The sequence below is a fragment of the Marmota flaviventris genome, chromosome 3 (genome assembly GCF_047511675.1).
Source record: "Marmota flaviventris isolate mMarFla1 chromosome 3, mMarFla1.hap1, whole genome shotgun sequence".
In the NCBI taxonomy this organism is placed as follows: Eukaryota; Metazoa; Chordata; class Mammalia; order Rodentia; family Sciuridae; genus Marmota; species Marmota flaviventris.
The window spans coordinates 3,331,199-3,348,714 of NC_092500.1; the positions used below are offsets into that span (position 1 = coordinate 3,331,199).

The 17,516-nt window shown below is 60.8% G+C and overlaps 2 protein-coding genes across 2 annotated transcripts in view; one reads left to right on the forward strand and one right to left on the reverse strand.

Moving 5' to 3' along the window:
• Cerk (ceramide kinase) overlaps positions 1-13,391 on the forward strand; it is a 41,298-nt gene extending 27,907 nt beyond the window's left edge. The window contains exons 7-14 of the mRNA XM_071609386.1: positions 1,256-1,330; positions 2,301-2,453; positions 5,470-5,575; positions 6,764-6,834; positions 8,408-8,613; positions 9,644-9,852; positions 11,192-11,290; positions 11,384-13,391. Coding sequence (XP_071465487.1) covers positions 1,256-1,330; positions 2,301-2,453; positions 5,470-5,575; positions 6,764-6,834; positions 8,408-8,613; positions 9,644-9,852; positions 11,192-11,264 — 893 coding nt within the window. The 3' untranslated portion in view covers positions 11,265-11,290; positions 11,384-13,391. The remainder of the gene's footprint in view (positions 1-1,255; positions 1,331-2,300; positions 2,454-5,469; positions 5,576-6,763; positions 6,835-8,407; positions 8,614-9,643; positions 9,853-11,191; positions 11,291-11,383) is intronic.
• A 1,235-nt stretch (positions 13,392-14,626) lies between these two features.
• Positions 14,627-17,516, reverse strand: part of Gramd4 (GRAM domain containing 4) — a 78,706-nt gene continuing 75,816 nt past the window's right edge. Inside the window, exons 18-19 of the mRNA XM_027954632.2 lie at positions 17,265-17,333; positions 14,627-16,933 (exon numbers count right to left, since the gene is read on the reverse strand). Of these exons, the coding sequence (XP_027810433.1) occupies positions 16,829-16,933; positions 17,265-17,333 (174 nt within the window). The 3' untranslated portion in view covers positions 14,627-16,828. The remainder of the gene's footprint in view (positions 16,934-17,264; positions 17,334-17,516) is intronic.

Here is a 17,516-nt window from a genome sequence, read left to right on the forward strand (position 1 = left end):
GGAGAGGGTCTGAAAGCACCTCGTTTTCCTTAGATACTGTTAATTACACTTGGAGAATCAGCCACTTCTGTGATCATAAGTGCTCACTAAGCACATTTCTATTTTTGAAGTAAGATGATACTCAAGTCCTTGAGAGACTCCAAAGAGAGGTACACACCCTTGAATCATGAGTGTGTGTGAGTGTGGGTCTCTGTGTGCCTGTGTGCACCTGTTGACATCAACCATCCAAGGCCTCAGGTGACCTGGGGTCGCACCGAGGGCCCTGTGTTGCCATCTCCATGCCAACCAGGTCCCATGTTCTCTTTGGACCTGTGCACTCTCCGAAGAGATCAGGGTCACTTATGACAAGACCTGAGCACTGTGCTGGGCCCGGGCTGAGCATCCAGGGTCTTTGGCTCTGGTGGAGTTCTGTGCCTGTCACACTGGTGGCCTCCTAAGGAATGCTTGTGTGCCAGTGGCAAAGCTCCGTGGGCCTAGACACGGCCATGGGCCTTGTCCCAGGGAGACCTAGACTAGGGTGTCCCAGGCGCAGGGCACACCTGTTACATGTTCACGTGGCCCAACCCCACGTTGTGGAGGCTGTGCCCCGGCTAGAGGGAGGCCCGGGCCTTGCTGCTGGGGCCCCTTGCCGTCAGGGCTGCTTTCTGCAGTGGTGACTCCTGAGCAGATTCCCACGCCCCGCACTCAGAGCCACACTGTGGTCACCCCCAGACAGAGGAGGGCGTGATCCCTGGCCACAGGCAGGCGTGTGCGTGGTCAGGGCCCAGAGCTGTGCAGCCAGGCCCTGTGGTGGGCCCACTGTTTCCCTGAAATTCAGCCCCGCTGCTGAGAGGTGCCTTGGTGTGGACGCTGCCTTCGCAGTGTTCCCGTGACCTTCACGGTCGGCCCTGCTTTCCACGCTCTCTCCCGCGGACGATGCTCCGTTCAGTCTCTTGCTGCCATTGAGGTGTGGGTCACAAGGTGCCCCTGCCGGCCACGCGGAGGTGGGCGAGCACCAACCCCTCACAGTCTCGCAGAGGAGGGCCTCGCTGCTCCCTGGGGCCTCCGTGAGGCTGGGGCAGCCGCTGGGGCCGCAGGGACTGCAGGGGCAGGCATGGCCGCTGTGAAGAGCTGCTGGGTGCCACTGCAAGGTCCCCTCGCTCTTCCCGGCCTCCTCTGCCCTTCAGCCGAGCTCTGTGCGCCTCTTCTGCTGGCCACGGAGGAGAGGCAGGGCCTCCACTGGGTGCCCGCATCCCACCGTGCCCCTCCCTCTCAGGGTCGACCGACTGCGTGTGCTACTCCACCGTGGGCACCAACGACGCCGAGACGTCCGCCCTGCACATCGTGGTTGGTGAGCTGCCTCCCCGCCACCCCCAGGGCACAGGCCACCAGCGCTGCCATTTCTCAGTGGCCCTGCTTCCTTGTGCCCCGTGGCCTTGCCCACCACCGCAGGAGTCCAGCCTGGCATCCCTTCGCCCCAGCCACACTGCCTCGCCCGCCCCCCTGGGTCTGTCTCCCAGGCCCGTCTGGGGCCTTTTGAAAACATGAACCCATCGTGCCAGACCCTTCTCAGCACCCAGGGGCGCAGGCCTGGTGACGGACCAGGCGCCACCCCACAGCGCCCCTGCTCCGGTGCTTGTCCCTGCTGGGTCCTGGAGCTCCTGCCACGCTCTGCCTCGAGCTGCCACTGCCTCTGGCCTCCACTCAGCTCCGCGCCCACAGCCTTAGCAGCACCCCAGGGCCGCCAGCCCCCTGTGCCTCACCTGCGGTTCCATCCCGCTGCTTTCATGCATGCTCTCGGGACGCCCCTGGGTGCCCACTCTGCCTGGGGCAGGAGGTGGCCTGGCCTTCCTGGTGCTGTGGTCAGGGGTGGCTGTGGGTGTGGCCCCCTCCCATCTCTTGGCAAAGTATCTGCCAGGCTGCAGGTGATTCACTCCTTCAGGTGGCAGGTGCCCAGCGCCTGCCCAGCCCCTGGCAGGGAGAGGAGGGCCGTGGAACCTCTGAGCTCCCCGTCACAGAACCTGGCTGACCCGGACCCAAGAGACCTCGTGTTTTAAAATAGCCACTTAGGACTTTGTATTTTTTGCTATCTGCCTTCCCTTCAGTCTCAGACCCTCCCCTTTCAGTTAGTGACATTGGTGAGCTTCATGGGTACAGGCTTATCCTGTCCCCAGGAACAGCTTCCCAGGAAATTTGAGACACGTGTCATTTGAATCAAAAACAGGGAATCAAAAGAGGGACCCTGTGCTGGTCACATTCTTTCTCCTCTGAGATCAGGGTGCTTTGGGAACTGCCCTGACCACACCTGTGCTCTCCTGCAGGGGACTCGCTGTCCATGGACGTGTCCTCGGTGCACCACAACAACATGCTCCTGCGGTACTCAGTGTCCCTGCTGGGCTACGGCTTCTATGGGGACTTGATTGAGGACAGTGAGAAGAAGCGGTGGATGGGGCCTGCCAGATACGACTTTTCAGGTAACTCAGAAGAGCGTGCTGAGCCGAGTGCCGACTGAGTCCAAGGGGTCTGATTTAATCACCAACCCCCGAGCGAGGCCACCTGTGCAGACGGAGCTCACGGGCCTCGGCCACCTGTAGCTGGAAGTGTGAGGCCTGGACTTGGCCCTGGATTGTGTGATCCTGTTCCTGGACCCAGCACAGGTGTCTGCACAGGGCGGCCAGCCCGTGGGGATGGCTCGAGTGAAAGTCCTAGGAGGAAAGAGTCCATTCCCATCACTGGAGCCGCAGTGGCAAGACCCGCACTGCTGGGTTTCTGTTCTCGCGACTAAAAGGCTCAGGGGTCACTCTAGTTAAACTGGGCTAACTGGGCTGCACGAAATAACCGCACAAGAGACACAAATACCTTTTTCTTTGGGGTTGCTGTGATGGCTCCTCTGACCTTAAGGGTCCGCAGAAAGAGAGAGAGAGAAAGAGAGAGCACACGCGCTGACCCCTTTTATTGAGGAGAAGTTATTTAAATGAGGCAAGGGGTCAGGTTTCAGGGGGCTGAGTCTATCTTCATGATGTCCACTGTCAGCAGGTTGACTGACACCTGGGTAGGCCACACCCAAGGGCACAGTAAGAGGAGGGGACACACACAAGGCACTTCCATGGATGATTCTATCCTAAACAGGGCAAGGGGTTAGATTACAAAGGAATAAGTGATGAGCATAGCTTCACCCATGGGGCTGTAGCAAGACACACCCATTTCTGTGACTGAGCGCCTCAGCACCCAGCTGGGGAGTGTAACTCAGTAAGGTTGGCCTCCCACACCGCACCGTGGGGGGTTGGCCCTCCCCGCACGGGCGGCAGCCTGCCCTTCAGATCCCCAACAGATGCACTCTGTTGTCCAAGTTCTGGGGTAGGGGCCACATCACTCAGCACTCACTTGTGAGCACCTGCCCGGCCAGGCGGGCTCTCCTGCCCAGGACGCGCCCCTGAGCAGGACAGGTGAGAGCCTGCCTCTGTGAGGCTGCGCCTGCTCCCCAGGCCGGGCGCTCCGGCTCCCCCTGCGCAGGCCTGGCGCGCAGGGGCTTCACTGCCATGTCACAGCTGAGAAAACGGGCACCACAGCTGAGTGACCACCCTCCTGCAGGTCTCGGCTCTCAGACTGGGTGGCCATCAGTGTCCCCTGGCAGCACGTTAGAACCCAGAGCTTGGGGCCACCCTGAGACCCCCAGGCAGGTGTGGGAACAGCAAGTCCACCAGGCTCCCTGGGGACCTTGTCACCTGCTCTCACAGCTGGAATGAACAGGAAACAGAAGTTGGTGCTGCCAGCTTCTGGAGGTGGGTGCAGCTTTCAGATGCAGAAAAGAGGGACTTTGAAAAGATGTGGAATTTAAGGTTGGACTCCTCAAGCATCCGGCTGAGTTCCTTTGCTGTATGTAGTGACTGTCACTTATCTGGTCCCCACTGCATTCAGGTGGATGGGATATCCCAGACCCCAGGGCCTGGCCCTTCCCCCTGAGGGGAAGGAGAGTGACTTGGTGGTTTTGTGCAGCCTAGAGACTGTAGCATGGCGTGAAGGGCTAAAGCTACTCCTCACCCCACCTCCGTTAAGGAAAGGAGTCCTGAATCTCCATGAAGGGCCAACCTGTTCCTGGCTGCCCTTGTGGAGCAGGTGGCTGGCTCAGCAGGCCGCCCCTTCCCCAGCCCCTCAGCGCAGTCCCTGCCCTAGTCTCATGTCCCACCCCTGTGGCCCGGCTTTAGCCCTGAGAGTCTGGAGCGAGTGGGTTTGCGTTCAGCTGCTGAGAGGTTGAAGTCCTGTCGTCTGGCAGAGCCTGGGGGAGGTGGAGCTGAGTGGGCAGGTGCCATCCTACACCTGGAGGTTTAGCGGGGGCAGAAGTGGGGACACCCAGGCTCAATGAGGCTGCCACAGAGGTGGCTGGTGCCGTGAGGCGGCTGTCCCCAAAGCACCCTGCAGGAGTCTGGCTGCACCCTGTGCCTTAGTGAGGGACACACATGCCAGGCTGCTCACCATGGGTCGGCCTCCTTAAGGCCTTGGACACTGGACATCTCATGGGGCCTACAGGGGAGCGGGGAGAGAAGCCAGGGCCACCATGCAGAATGGCATGAGCCCCTGCAGGGCCACCTGGGAAGCTGTTTCTCACGGAGCAGATGATCCTGGGCATGTTCCCCGAGCCCAGCCCCGCCAGGTGCGAGCCAAACAGGAGGAGCACAAAGGGTGGGTGGCAAGCCGTGGAGCTGCCCAGGCTGGCCCAGGGCTGTGGATGGAACCCTGCCCCAGGGGCCAGGTGCTGGGGTCTGTGGGTGAGGGCTTGTGGAGGTGGCCTGGGCACTGTGTGGAAGTTGGAGGTCAGTGTGTTGGGGATCAGGAGAGGTGGAGCCCCCAGTGGCTCCCGAGGCCAGCATCATACCACAGCAGGTGTGGGCTGGACACTGTGGCCATGCAGGCCTGTACTGGGCTCAGCAGCAGAAAAGGAGGTGTGATGTCACCCTTGCAGGATACACCTGTCCCACGTGCCCGGCTCCCCCCAGGCCCTTCGCACCCACTGCCTCTCCCTGCTGGCCTGCTCCGGCTTCCCGGGCCCCTCCAGGGGCTTTGCCCAGCGCTGGAGAGCCAGGACCGCGGGCAGCACCGTGGACAGCACCCATAGGACAGCTGCCCTGGCCCTTGCCCTGAGCCTTCCAGGCTGTCACACGTATGGTGGGTGCCTCTGGCAGGGGCCAAACCTGGAGGGGGACACTGCTGACCACTCTGAAGTGGGGAGACAAGGACCCAGGCCACTGGGACCTGCAGGCCACATCATGGAGGCCCTGCAGGGCAGTGACACAAAGACCCTGCCTTGCCAGCATGGAAGGGCCACAGCTCTGACCTCTGTTGTCCCTGCCCAGATGTGCAGGGCCAAGCCCCTGCGGTTCCCTCTGCTGGCCTCCGGGGGCTCCCTTTCCTCCCTGGCTGTCCACAGCTGTGTCGCCGTCGCAGCCAGGCAATGACCTGCGACGTTCTCTCTTGGCCACACTCTGTCCCCAGGTTTGAAGACCTTTCTCTCACATCACTGCTACGAAGGGACAGTGTCTTTCCTCCCAGCCCAGCACACCACGGGATCCCCACGGGACCCGAAGCCCTGCCGGTCAGGGTAAGCACACCTCCACGTCTTTCTGTTGCACCTGAGGTGAAACGGGGCCTGGGCTGGGGCTTGTTCTGTAGGAGCTGGACACATAGGAAGACGCTGGTTTCTATGGGCGTGAGCAGGGTGTGGAGGCCTGAGGCTCCGCGGGCCGGCTCCTGCCTCCCCTGGCACCTGGGATGAGCAGAGCAGGCGGGAAGGGACACGGGCAGCTGTCTCATCCACAGCTGGGCGTGTGCGCTCCGGCACAGGGAGGGACTGCTGGCAAGGCTGGTCTGATGGAACTGTCTCAGCAGCCCTTGTCCCCACCCCTGGCAAGACCCTGCTCCACTCTGCTAGGCTCCACAATGGGAGCTCTCCCCTGATCAGGAGCCCTGGCCAGTCCCCCGGCCCCTCAGAAGGCAGGGAGCAGCCGGAGCAAGAGCCCAGGTGCCCACCAAGGGGCAGACCAGGCAGCTCTGGGGGAGAAGAGGCCAGGAGGGGGAAGGCCAGGAGCTCCGGTCTCCCTGTGGGCACAGAACCCCAGGAAACCTCGACTGAGCAGCCCCGGCTTATGGCCACCCCAGTGACAGCACAGCATGTGTCTGCGTGGCCACCTGTGCTGCCGGAGGCTAGGAGACAGTGACGCTCTGGAGGACACACAGTCCTTGAATGACCATCCCACGTCCTCACCTGTGAGCAAGGAGTTCGAGGCCATCGAGTCAGAGGGTCTAGCTGCTGCCTTGCCAATGCCACCAGTGTCCACAGCCTCTGGCTGCTGTGTAGCCCAGCAGCACCCAGTGCGCACCTGGGTGGCGACCGCATCTGGGTTGAGGGCTCAGAGCTGCCTGTCTGCTGCTCTTGGCTGGGACCAGTGCCCCTCAGGGATTGGCCTGAGCGCCCAGCTCCAGGCGAGTTCTCCGTGGGACCCCACCGCCGTGGGCGCTGGCGCTGCTGGAGCCGCCCAGCAAGGGAGCCACGGGCGCCGTGCCCCGCGCCCTGTGGGATATGAGCGCGCCTTGGCGCAGGATGCTGGTGAACTTCAGAAGCCAAACTTCAGAAGCAGTCTAACTTGGAGAATTCCAGTTGGCACACTAAAGAAATATGTTCAGTCGGCCTTGAACTGAACTGTGCGTCCCGGGAAGAGAACTGCGCCTGACCGTGGGCGCCAGGCTCTGCTCTCGGGAGAGGGTGACCGGTGACGGCTCTGTCTTTCAGATGCCTGGTGTGCAGGCAGAGCAGGCAGCAGCTGGAGCAGGAGCAAACCCTGCGCGGCCCGCCGGACTCCGGTCAGTCCCCCACCCCGTCCTCCCCGGGTGCCCGCCCCCTCCTCTGCCCAGCTCTTCCTTTCCTGCTCCCCGTGCCTCTGTGTCTCTGGCTTTCCTGCAGCGGGCCTGAGGCCTGGGGGACCTCCTCTGTGGACGTCCTCTGTCTCAGCCACGCAGCTTGCCCCGAGCCAAGCTGCCTCATGCCACACGCAGATACTGCGCTTGCTGCCGCCATGAAGCCTTGCTCACGGACACCGGGATTTCCCGTCACAACATGTCATTATCCCTATTTTCTTTGTTGAAGAACACTGCCCGCCTACTTCGTCATGCTGGGCAAAGCAGGACAGAGCCAGCGAGCGCTTTCTCCTTGGCGGCTGGGGCTGAGCCCGGGCCCCCTGCACTGCGCACGCGCCCACCCCCAGCCACCTCCTCAGCTCCCCTTCTTTTCTTCGCTGCTGAGGACGCCCTGGCCCTTTCCAGGTTGGGCTTCACTGCCCGCGTTCCATCGCCCGGGCTGTCCTGTCATGAAATGTCCCCAGGAGTCCCTCGAGGACAGAGCCTGGGCCATGTCACTGCCTTGGTCACATCTCCACTTTTCCTCTTTTCTGGTCGATGGCACATGCAGTCACTAGATGGCAGCAGCGAAGTCCCACAGTGGCCGTCTCTGCCACCTGGACTCCCCGCTTTCTGGGCTGCCCTGCACCCGGGGTGATCACTCTCTTTCATCACCTGCTTCTTAAGGTGCTGTGCTTCCTGCAGAGACAAGGAGGAAACACAAGTCCACTCCCCACTGTCCGTGTGTCCATCTTCCTCCCGCATTCCCAGTGCTCACCGTCCCCAGCTCCCAGACTCCTCCTGGGCCTGTTCAGTGGCAGCTTCTGTCAAATCTCTTGCACCTGCTGATCAGACCAACCGTTTCCGTGGTTGAACAACTGGGGGGCCGTTTGGCAGAGACTCGAGCTGATGGAGGAGGGGCACTGCCAGCAATGCTCCTGGCCTGGCAGGAGCCTCTGTCCTTGACCAGGCCGTCATCAGCATTGAGTCCCAGACAGAGGGGGGCGGACAGTGGCCTCGTCACAGCCAGTTAGCCTGTAGCTGAGCTCTGGGTCTCTATTCCGTACCCCAACATGTGTTAGGGCTGGGCTGGTGGCTTGGGGGGAGCGGGCTGGTTTAGCACGGCAGGTCCTGCGTCCATCCCGGAAGGCCGCGGCTGCATGTGCACTGGGCCGAACCAGCGCCAAGGACTCACCAACGCCGCCCAGCTCTCCCATCAGGACCCCTGCTATCATCTTCTGCCACTCCTAGCTCCCAGGCCAAAGGCACATGGCCGGCTGGACTAGGTCCAGGTGGTGTTCACTGACCCATGCTCTAGATCACTACCTACAAGTTGCTGGGGACCCTGGGGTTCAGCGTCAGTGCAGCTTCCTGGGGCAGGTGGCCCTTTCTAGGCGACGTTACTGGTTTGGATGGCAGTCGCATGAGAAACGTGCTGAACGTCACCAGGGTGAAAGCTCAGGGCACCCAAGGCACAGGCCGTAGCTGCGGCCCTGAGCCCCACTGCACGGCGACATCGGCCCTGTTCTTTCTGCTTCAGAGAAGGTGGAGGAGTGGCATGTCATCTGCGGGAAGTTTCTGGCCATTAATGCCACGAACATGTCCTGTGCTTGTCCCCGGAGCCCTAGAGGCCTGTCCCCAGCCGCCCACCTGGGAGATGGGACTTTCGACCTCATCCTCATCCGGAAGTGCTCCAGGTTCAACTTCCTGAGATTCCTCCTCAGGCACACCAACCAGTACGACCAGGTCAGTGGACAGGTGGACGTGGCAGCGAGGACGAGGAGCTTCCCGAGGGTGGTCCTGGTCCCACATTGCAGGAGTGCGTTGTGTAGTTCCAAGGAAGGCAGCAAGCACAGGTCTTTTGGTTTGCTTTTCTTCAGTTTTAAACTGGTCAGTTGCTCCTTGTGAAGTCCATTTTGAAATGTCACTCTTGGAGCACAGAAACTCAGGGCTGCGGATTTCCCAACTTCTCCCTATGCTGCTCTTCCGGATCCTCCTTGCAGGCCCTCCAAGTCCGGCTCCAGGAGTGGGCTGTGTTCAGACCCTGCCGCCCCCCCCCCGCCCCCCGGCACTGGCAATCTGGGGAGGGGAGGCCTGGGTCAGTCGGGGGAGGCCTGGGTCAGTCAGGGGAGGCCTGGGTCAGTCAGTGGAGGCCTGGATCAGTCAGAGGGGGCCTGGGTCAGTCAGAGGGGGCCTGGGTCAGTCGGGGGAGGCCTGGTCAGTCAGAGGAGGCCTGGGTCAGTCGGGGGAGGCCTGGGTCAGTCGGGGGAGGCCTGGTCAGTCAGAGGAGGCCTGGGTCAGTTGGGGGAGGCCTGGGTCAGTTGGGGGAGGCCTGGGTCAGTCGGGGGGGCCTGGGTCAGTCAGGGGAGGCCTGGGATTTTTTTATCACAGCCTCTTAATTTTAGTGAAATTTTGGCTGTTTGCTTAAATTGTGTTTTAGATGCTTAGTCCAGTGGTATTTTTATACAGCTTTTGAGAGGACAGAAGAATCTACAAAGCACTGCTAGTTAACCACCAGAGCTCTTTAAGAAGTGGTGGTCCCTGCGAAGGGCTAAGCATTTCAAAGTCTTGGTGTGGCTTGACCAGGGCCCAGGGAGGGCAGTTCTGGGTGGCTGTCTCTAAGTGGTCAGACCAGCTGGAGAGGGTGGCTCAGAGTGGCTGCCTGACAGCTGGACCACGAGCTCGTAGGAACTGGAGGCCCGTGGGCCCGAGGGCAAGGAGCAGGCGTTGCCCACGGTGAGTGAGGACCCTGCTTCCCCTTCCCCCGCCCCGGTAGTTTGACTTCAGTTTTGTTGAAGTCTATCGCGTGAAGAAATTCCAGTTCACCTCCAAGTCCCTGGATGAAGAGGACCACACCCTCAAGGACGGGGGAAAGCAGGGGTTGGGGCAGATCTGCTGTGACAACCCCGCCTCCTGCTGCTCGGCCCCCCGGAGCTCCTGGAACTGCGACGGGGAGATTCTGCACAGCTCTGCCATCGAGGTCAGGTGAGCGGAGGCCCAGCTCCGGGGGTGCCCAGGCTGTGGGTGCCAAGGAGAGCTCCGGTTTGTTGCAGTCCTCCTTGGGTGGTCAGGTGCGGAGCGCAGGAGGGGCGGGGAGCACTGGCAGAGCCTTCTCCAGGGCTCTGAAGCCCTCTCCTCTCTTCCTCTTCTCTGACACCTGACACCCAGCGGGCATGGTCTCTCCTGGGCATTCTTTCTTTTCTGATAAATCATTCAAAAACAAACGAGTGAGCTGCCTTCACAGGCACTTCTCAAGTCCTGGGCCCCTGCATCCACGGGCAGTCATCGGGCCTTGCAGGGCCTGCTGAGGGGCCTCATGCTGGTGCACAAGGGGCGGCTGCCCTGGCAGAGGGCAGAGGGGCCTGGGAAGAGCACAAGGCTGGCAGAGAAAGTGGGGGGGGCACAGAGGGGAAGCTCAGGGTGTGGAGCAGCAGCCTCAGGGCTCCCCAGAGACCCTGGGCCCACGGGCTGCTGGGACCTCTGCTCCAGCACCAAGAGCTTCCACCATTCACATCTAAATAAGGCAAGTGGATAGGACGTCTTTAGATGTCCCCAAGCCCTGGGCCCAGGCTCCATTTCCTTCTGGTGCATGTGGCAGTTGGTGGTCAGCCAGCTCCTGCCTGAGCACAAGGGCTGACAAGGTCCCAGGAAGTCACCACAGCAGCCGCTGTGCACCGAGGGATTGCTTTCTGCTAGCTTGCCTGACACGTCAGGGAGGTGGAATTAAAGAAATAGAAAGCTTGGGCTGGGGCTGAGCTCAGGGGCAGAGCATTGCCAAGCACCTGTGAGGCCCTGGGTTCAATCCTTAGCACACATAAAAATAGATAAAGGTAAAAAAATTATAATGATCTCAAATTAGGAAGGTCTTCTTGACATATAGCCCATCTACCCTGCACCTTGGCACGTGCCACTTACTCTTGGGGTCTTAGTTGCTACAATAATCTGTGGTTTTGGTAACAGTGGGGAATGAAGCCAACAGGGCTGTCCTGCATGGGACCCAGGACCTCCACGCTGCTGGTCAGGGGACCTCTAGGACCCCTGATCTACTCCCCTCTGGGGGGCTCTTGCTGGGGAGAGGCTGTGCGGGAAGGGGAAGCCACGGCACATGGAATAGAGGCACTTGGGATTGTCCCCCTACTGTGGAGGGGTGTGGGAATTAGACCCAGGTCTGCTGGTGCCCTGGATCTTCCAAGTGGCGAAGAGCATCTCTACAGAGAGGCTCTGGAGTGCAGGACGGCCACGTGCCTGTGCCCTGGCAGTCAGCACCTGCCCCGTCCAGGTAGGGGACACACAGGAGTCACAGTGTGGCCCTTTGTCTCCACAGGGTCCACTGCCAGCTCATTCAGCTCTTTGCAAGAGGAATTGAAGAGACGCCTCAGCAGGAGCCCTGCAGCTGAGGGCCCCACCCGCCCCATGCGCGGAGGTGTGAAGACTATTTGATGACCACAGACCAATTATGTTGATATTTACATTTACATCTAGAAATTTATTTTTGATAGTTGGATCTTGATTTTAGAACAAGATTCGTTTTGTCAACAATTCTGCATACATATCTGGCATTTGGGTTCCCTGGGAGCTGAGTGGCGCTGCACACAACTGGTTTCTCAGCATCCAGTGCCGCGGGCGTGGGGCCTGGCCTCGGAGCTCAGCGACTCGGACAGCACAGATCTAAGGTCGGCCCCTAGCGGTTCCAGGGCAATGACTTTAGGGACACAGGAGTACTTTCCAGGAATCAGGCCCACCTTCTGGATGCAGGGGCCTGGGTCACCGATCTGCTTTATAAGATTCTTCTGGAATGGTCTGAGCAGGTTTTGGGAAACAGGTATTTCTTCATTTTACGTCCACCTTCCCTGTGGTCAGGGCGTTGCCATCTGGTGAGGCCTGAGGAGCCCCTGAGGGCAACGTTTGACCTTGCAAACCTCCTTTCCTGCTGCCCTCCCAGCTGTGTTCGTGAGACCGTCCACGGGCAGCTCCGCGGTGGCTATGCAGACGGCTGGAAACGCGCTGGTGAGGGCTCGTTCTCTTTAAAGGCAAAACATGGACATCGTATATGGACACAACGTGGGCTTTCTGGGGAGCAGAAAGCAGCGGGCATTCCACGGGGACATTCGCTTTGACAGGGTGGCCCTGACTCCAGCAGGCTGACCTGGCGCCGGCCTGCAGTCTCCTGTCGTCTCACGCTGACCTCTGTATCGACAGCATTGCCGTCCTCAGTGGGCCCAGCACAGTGGTGTCTCTGCCGTCTCCCCAGCCCTGAGCCATGATGGCAGCTTCCTGCTGAGGTCCTGGAGCCAGGGACCGGCCCCCTGCAGGCTTCCCGCCACTGGGCTCCTGACTGCGCCGGTCCTCCTTGTTTTCAGACTGACGTGTGATGAGCCCTGTGGAGTGGCACGTGAGGCAGCCTGACCTCTGGCCTGGAAGAGAAGGCACCACCTGTTAGGAGACCGTGGTTCACTGCTGCCGCTGTGGGTGGCTCCTCCACAGGCCCCCAGGTGGCTGCCGCATCCGACAGAGAGCATCTGTTTTGGGGATTCTTTGCGTTGATTTGTATTTTGAGGCAGACACAAAGCCTCCTGTCTTGTCATTCGGTCCCACCCGGGCTTTTCCCGTGGCTTCTGTATTAGTGGACCGGGTTGGCAACGGCAGGCTGGATGGTTCAGTAAGCCCAGGCTGAGTCACCGGCTGGGTGACAGTGGGCAGACCGGGCCTCTGTATTCAGGTTTGCTCCTGGTTGGGAAGAAACCAGAGAGCCAGAGTGGCAGCTTTTGAGGGGGCAATGACCACTTGTGCTCAGCAGCCGACAGGCAGGGGGCAACCTCAGGCCAGGGTGCTCCTAGGAGGTCCCACCTGGGATGACACCCTGACTCCTGCTTCCCTTGGGCCATTCCAGAAGGGCTCAGGTGGAGGGTCCTGAGGAGGCTGTGGCTGCCCCTGAGAACTGGGCCATCTTACAAGCTTCCCCAAAGATTCGGAGTCCTGACCCTGTTAAATGCTTCCCAGGGCCTGGTCTGCCCAGAACCCCTGCCAACCTCGGAGGATGGCCCAGGCAGAAGACGCTGCGGTGGAACTTACCAGTGGCAGGCTGATTCTACAACCTGGGACTGCACAGGGGGCTGTGGCAGATGCCCCCAAAGCCCCCTGGGACTGCACGCAGGACGGAGGCAGCCTCTGCCATTCCAACGAATGGGCTCTGTCTGCCAGGAGGCCTCACAGCAACCCCAAGCCCTGGACTTGGGGACTTTAACAGAAGGACACCAGAAGTGATGGTAGACAGTGACAACTTGGGACCCCTGAGATGGGATGGTCTCTAAACTTCCTCTGTGGCTTTTTGGTGTGAAACAATCAGGCAGCAGTTCTGCCCCGTGACTGCGGTTCAAATCGAGAAGTGGGGGCGGGCAGTGCGGCTGGGAACGCCGTGGAGAGGGCTTAATTTTCTGCCTAATCTTGCTGGTTTCAAGATTAGTAAATAGCGTATTTGATCTGATACGTTTGAGAAGACAAAAATAAAGTTACTTTGGGCAGAATTTGGCATTTTCTCTTTCTTTTACAAATTTCTTTTCAAAGTAGAGTATTTTTCATGAAAATGAAAAATTTTCATATACAAAGAAGAAGAAACGAGTGAAGATGTGCGTGCTGCACCTGTGCCAGGACACCCAGCGGCACCAGAGCCTTGCGTGTTGCCCGGGCGAGCCTCCCCGCCTCCCCACGCAGGGCATGAAGCTGAAACCGCCTGGTGTGACTCGCTGCTCCTCCAAGGCCGACCGTGAGCTGTGGGCCTCACTGCTTACCTGGGGAACTGGGGGCTGGGCCCAACCCGTGGCTTTTGCTGGGGCAGCTCATCCCCCACCAGCACGACTGAGCCACGCTGGACTGCACCCACCACTCGGGAGCCTCCAGAGACCCCTGCCTCCCTCAGGCCAGGGTGCTCCCAGGAGGTCCCACCTGGGATGACACCCATGGCCCACCTGTGCCCTCCTGCTACACCTGCCTTTGGGACCAGGTGAGGGGCTGTAGTGTCTGAGGACAAGGTCCAGCTGTGCAGCTGGGGCTCAGGATGGTGCCGGGAAAGGGCAGAGGGGCAGCTGTGCTGGCCGTGGCAGAAGCATGCTCTCAGGAGGGGCTGTGGGTGCTGTAGATTGCCCCAGGGACCTTTGTCCCTTCTCTGCTGTCTCCCGGCACCCAGGACAGGCTGCAGTGGACGGGGGAGGGAGGGCAGGGGTGTGGGCATCTGACCCCTAGGGCCACACTCCCGAGGTTTCCACCGACTGACTCCCAGCGGCTCTGGGGAAGCCGGGCGGTCAGCTGGGAGGCCAGGCACTGTCAGTGTCCCACACAGGTCTCCAGTTTTAGAGGCCAGGTGGGTTCCTTGTCTTTCTGTGTCAACATCAGTGTCTCAATCAACCAAGTCACAATGTCACCAGGGACCCTTCTGGCCAGGAACCCAGGACCTGGCAGCTGAGTGGGGCCAGGGCCTGCACCCAACCCCAAGGCACTTCCTGGCCTTGGCCCTGCCCACCCAGAGCTGGCCTTTGGTGCCCTCCTGACAGCTGTCCCCTGCCATCTGGCCTCCATCTTCTGAGACCTGGGCCTGCCTCCTGATGCCCACAGCCCAGCAGGACTGGCTACCCACCCAGCCCTCCCTGAAGCCTTCCCTCACCCAGGTGGCCCTGCTGCCCAAACCCTGTGGCAGAGGGGGCCCTGCAGCCGCTCCAGCAGCCCCCAGGCCGCGCCCCGCCAAGAGAGCTGCGGACCCCAGACCTTAGCACAAAGCATTTTAATTTATTTAAATAAAAATTATAATTTATACAAGACTTTTCTTTAAACAAGGTTTTCTTAAAAAATGTGACAGGGTGTTTTTCATCAGTTCTCCATACAGTACAATCCTTTTGTAGAACAAAAGTGACACCAGTGATGATTATTTACAGATCCAAAATAGACTCGAGCTCCGGACATACAAAATCGAACATTCATCTAGTTCAGCGATTAGTCACAGAAATTAAACATCTGTCCAGATTCACGCACTTCAGCGAAAACCCTGTTGGTCTCTAACAGGGAGCCCAGACCCTAGCAGGCCCCTGGCCAGGCCCATGGGCTCCAAGGAACACGGCTGCCTGCCAGCCGCTGGACTGTGGACCCCTGTTCCCCAACAGGCCTCAGGCCTTCCCGGGTGCAGTGTGGTCAGTCTGCATCTCCCTTCCTGTGAAAGGGACTCGAACTAACCTACTCGCTCTGCCAAGAGGCCCCTCCTCTCAGGGACCCTCCCCGCTGTGTGTGGGGATAGCACCCCAGTGTGCCCACAAGGAGGACTTACTGACCCTGGTCCCCAGGACCCAGCCTGGGGCACTGCCAAGGCCCAGAGAGAGGTCTGACACCACCCAGGGGTGTCACCCCACAGCCATCCCTGGGGACACGTCACGGATACCCTGCCTCCCCTTGGGCACCCTGGGGTCCTGCGGCCCCCATCTCGCCCCATGCACTTGAGCGCACCATCCCTGCAGGGGCCGAAGCCCTGGCCCAGGGCAGGTTCTGCCTTCATCGACGGAGGCTGACGAGCAGGGCCATCCGGCAGCTGGCACCCATGGCGCCCGGGGCGGGCAGCCTCCACCCTCTGGGTGGGATGTGTGCTTGACCTGGCTGGTCGGGGTGCTCGGCCCACGCACCAGAGTGTGACCCGGCAGCCCCCACCAGGTCTCACACCCGAGCCAGCAAATGAGGATCAGAGCTAAGGTAAAAATGTCACCTGAAAAACGATACAAAAATAAGAGACAGCTTGCTCTCTGTAAAAATATAATCTCTGTTTCTTCAAAAAACAACTATCTCAGTGACACCCGAAGGACTCAGACAAGCCGGGGAGGTGCAGGGCCACCTGGAAAGCGTGCGGACAGGGAGACCGTCACTCCTTTGGAGGCCCGGCCCTGTCCCAGGACCCCACGTGGCTTCTCACTTCAGACAAAACACAGATGTCCCAGGATACTCTGAGCCTGCGAGACGCTCCCTCGGCCTCCCCCACGGGCCACCGTGTTCCTGGGTAGCACGCGTCTTTCATCCAAGCCAGCAAGGGCTGCCCTGGGGCGGCTGGGCACTGGGAGTGGTCTGGGCCCAGATGAGTGCTTGGTGGGCACACAGGAAGAGAAATACTGTCAGATGTCTGGGGCAGGCCTCGGCCCACGGAGCCTCCCAGCAGCTCACGGGCAGGGCACTGAGGCTTGGCCTCCACGGCCAGGGAGCTCTGGCTGCCCCGACTCCACCCCACTGACCCCCATGGTTGTGGCTGGAGGCCAAGCCTGGCCAGGCTGTGGCTGACCTTTACCTGACCAGCCAAGACTCAGAGCTGGGCAGTGTTCTCCTGGGCTTCTCCGGGGAGCACAGTGTCGAAGGGTGTGCCTTCACTCGCGCCCTGCACCCTCGAGGGTCGCCAGCCAAGGGGCCAAGATGGGCAGGTGGATGCGGCAGCTGGTGAGGGAAGCCCCTGCTCCCCAACCCCCTACTCTGAGGACCAGCATACTGGGGGTGGGGAGGGACCTCCGCACCCATCAGTGACACTTCCTAACCCCAGCAGGAGGGCCACAGACATGCTCAGCTATGGCTTTAGGGGGCGGCCTCTGGCTTTCCGAGACTGGGACTCGGGGGCTGCAGGAGCCCCTGGGGTGGCCGGGGCCAGGTCTCTACTGAGGCTAGGATGGACAAGGAGCTGTGCCTGGTGGGGATGGCGAGGGTCCTGCATGTCATCCTCTAACAGGCCTTGAGGATCCTCTGCCCACCTGTGTCTACAGGTGTCCACCAAGGGGCCCCACGTGCCTGGCAGGGGCATCTGTGCCGTCCTCGTGAGCTGCAGCCCCTCAGTGAAGGGGTCTGTGGAGCACGGTCAATGCCACAGCAACCACAGGCCGAGGAGCAGCGTGGCAACTCCATCTGCCCCGTGTCGAGGGCCGTGAAGGTCCTGCGGTGGTGGGGGTCAGTACTAGCTGTCGCCACCAGAGGCCGCGGCCGAGGTGATCTTCACGTACTGGCTGAAGATGGTCTCGAAGGCCTCGTCCCTGTGCACCATGGCCCCGAACACCAGCGGCTGGCAGAGGAGGCACCCGGTGAGCAAGGCACCAGGGATGAGCGCTGCCAGGCTGGGGCCAGGCCAAATCCGGCCAGGAGACCAGCAGCCACAGGGTGGCAGACGGCCTCCAGCCTTCACAGAGCGGGGGGCAGGGCACCCCACAGGCTCAGGCCCCTCCCTGAATGCCCCGTCGGCGTCCTCTGGGCCACAGCAACAGGTTCCTGCTGTCAAGATGGGGCCCTCTGCCATCACTGAAGCCACAGCTGGTCTGTAGCTCGGAGTGTCCCCTGGGTCCCCAGAGCCAAGCCCCTGCCACACCTCGACCCCACAGCAGCTGCCTGACACTTACTTTCTGAGTCGACGGTGTTGACACGGCAATGCCCATGCCTGAGCCCGGGAGGACGGACAGGACCTTGTACTGAAAGGGCAGCAGAGCGTCATTAGGGTTCTCTCGGGCTGGGGCCGCAGCTGGCCCTCCACAGGCCCAGGGAATTCACTAAGCACAGCCGTCCCAGCCACAGGCGGAGGGACCCAGGAGTGCCTTGTACCCTGCGACTGAGAAGCCAGACCTGCATGGCTCATCCGCTTCTCAGAGGGCAGA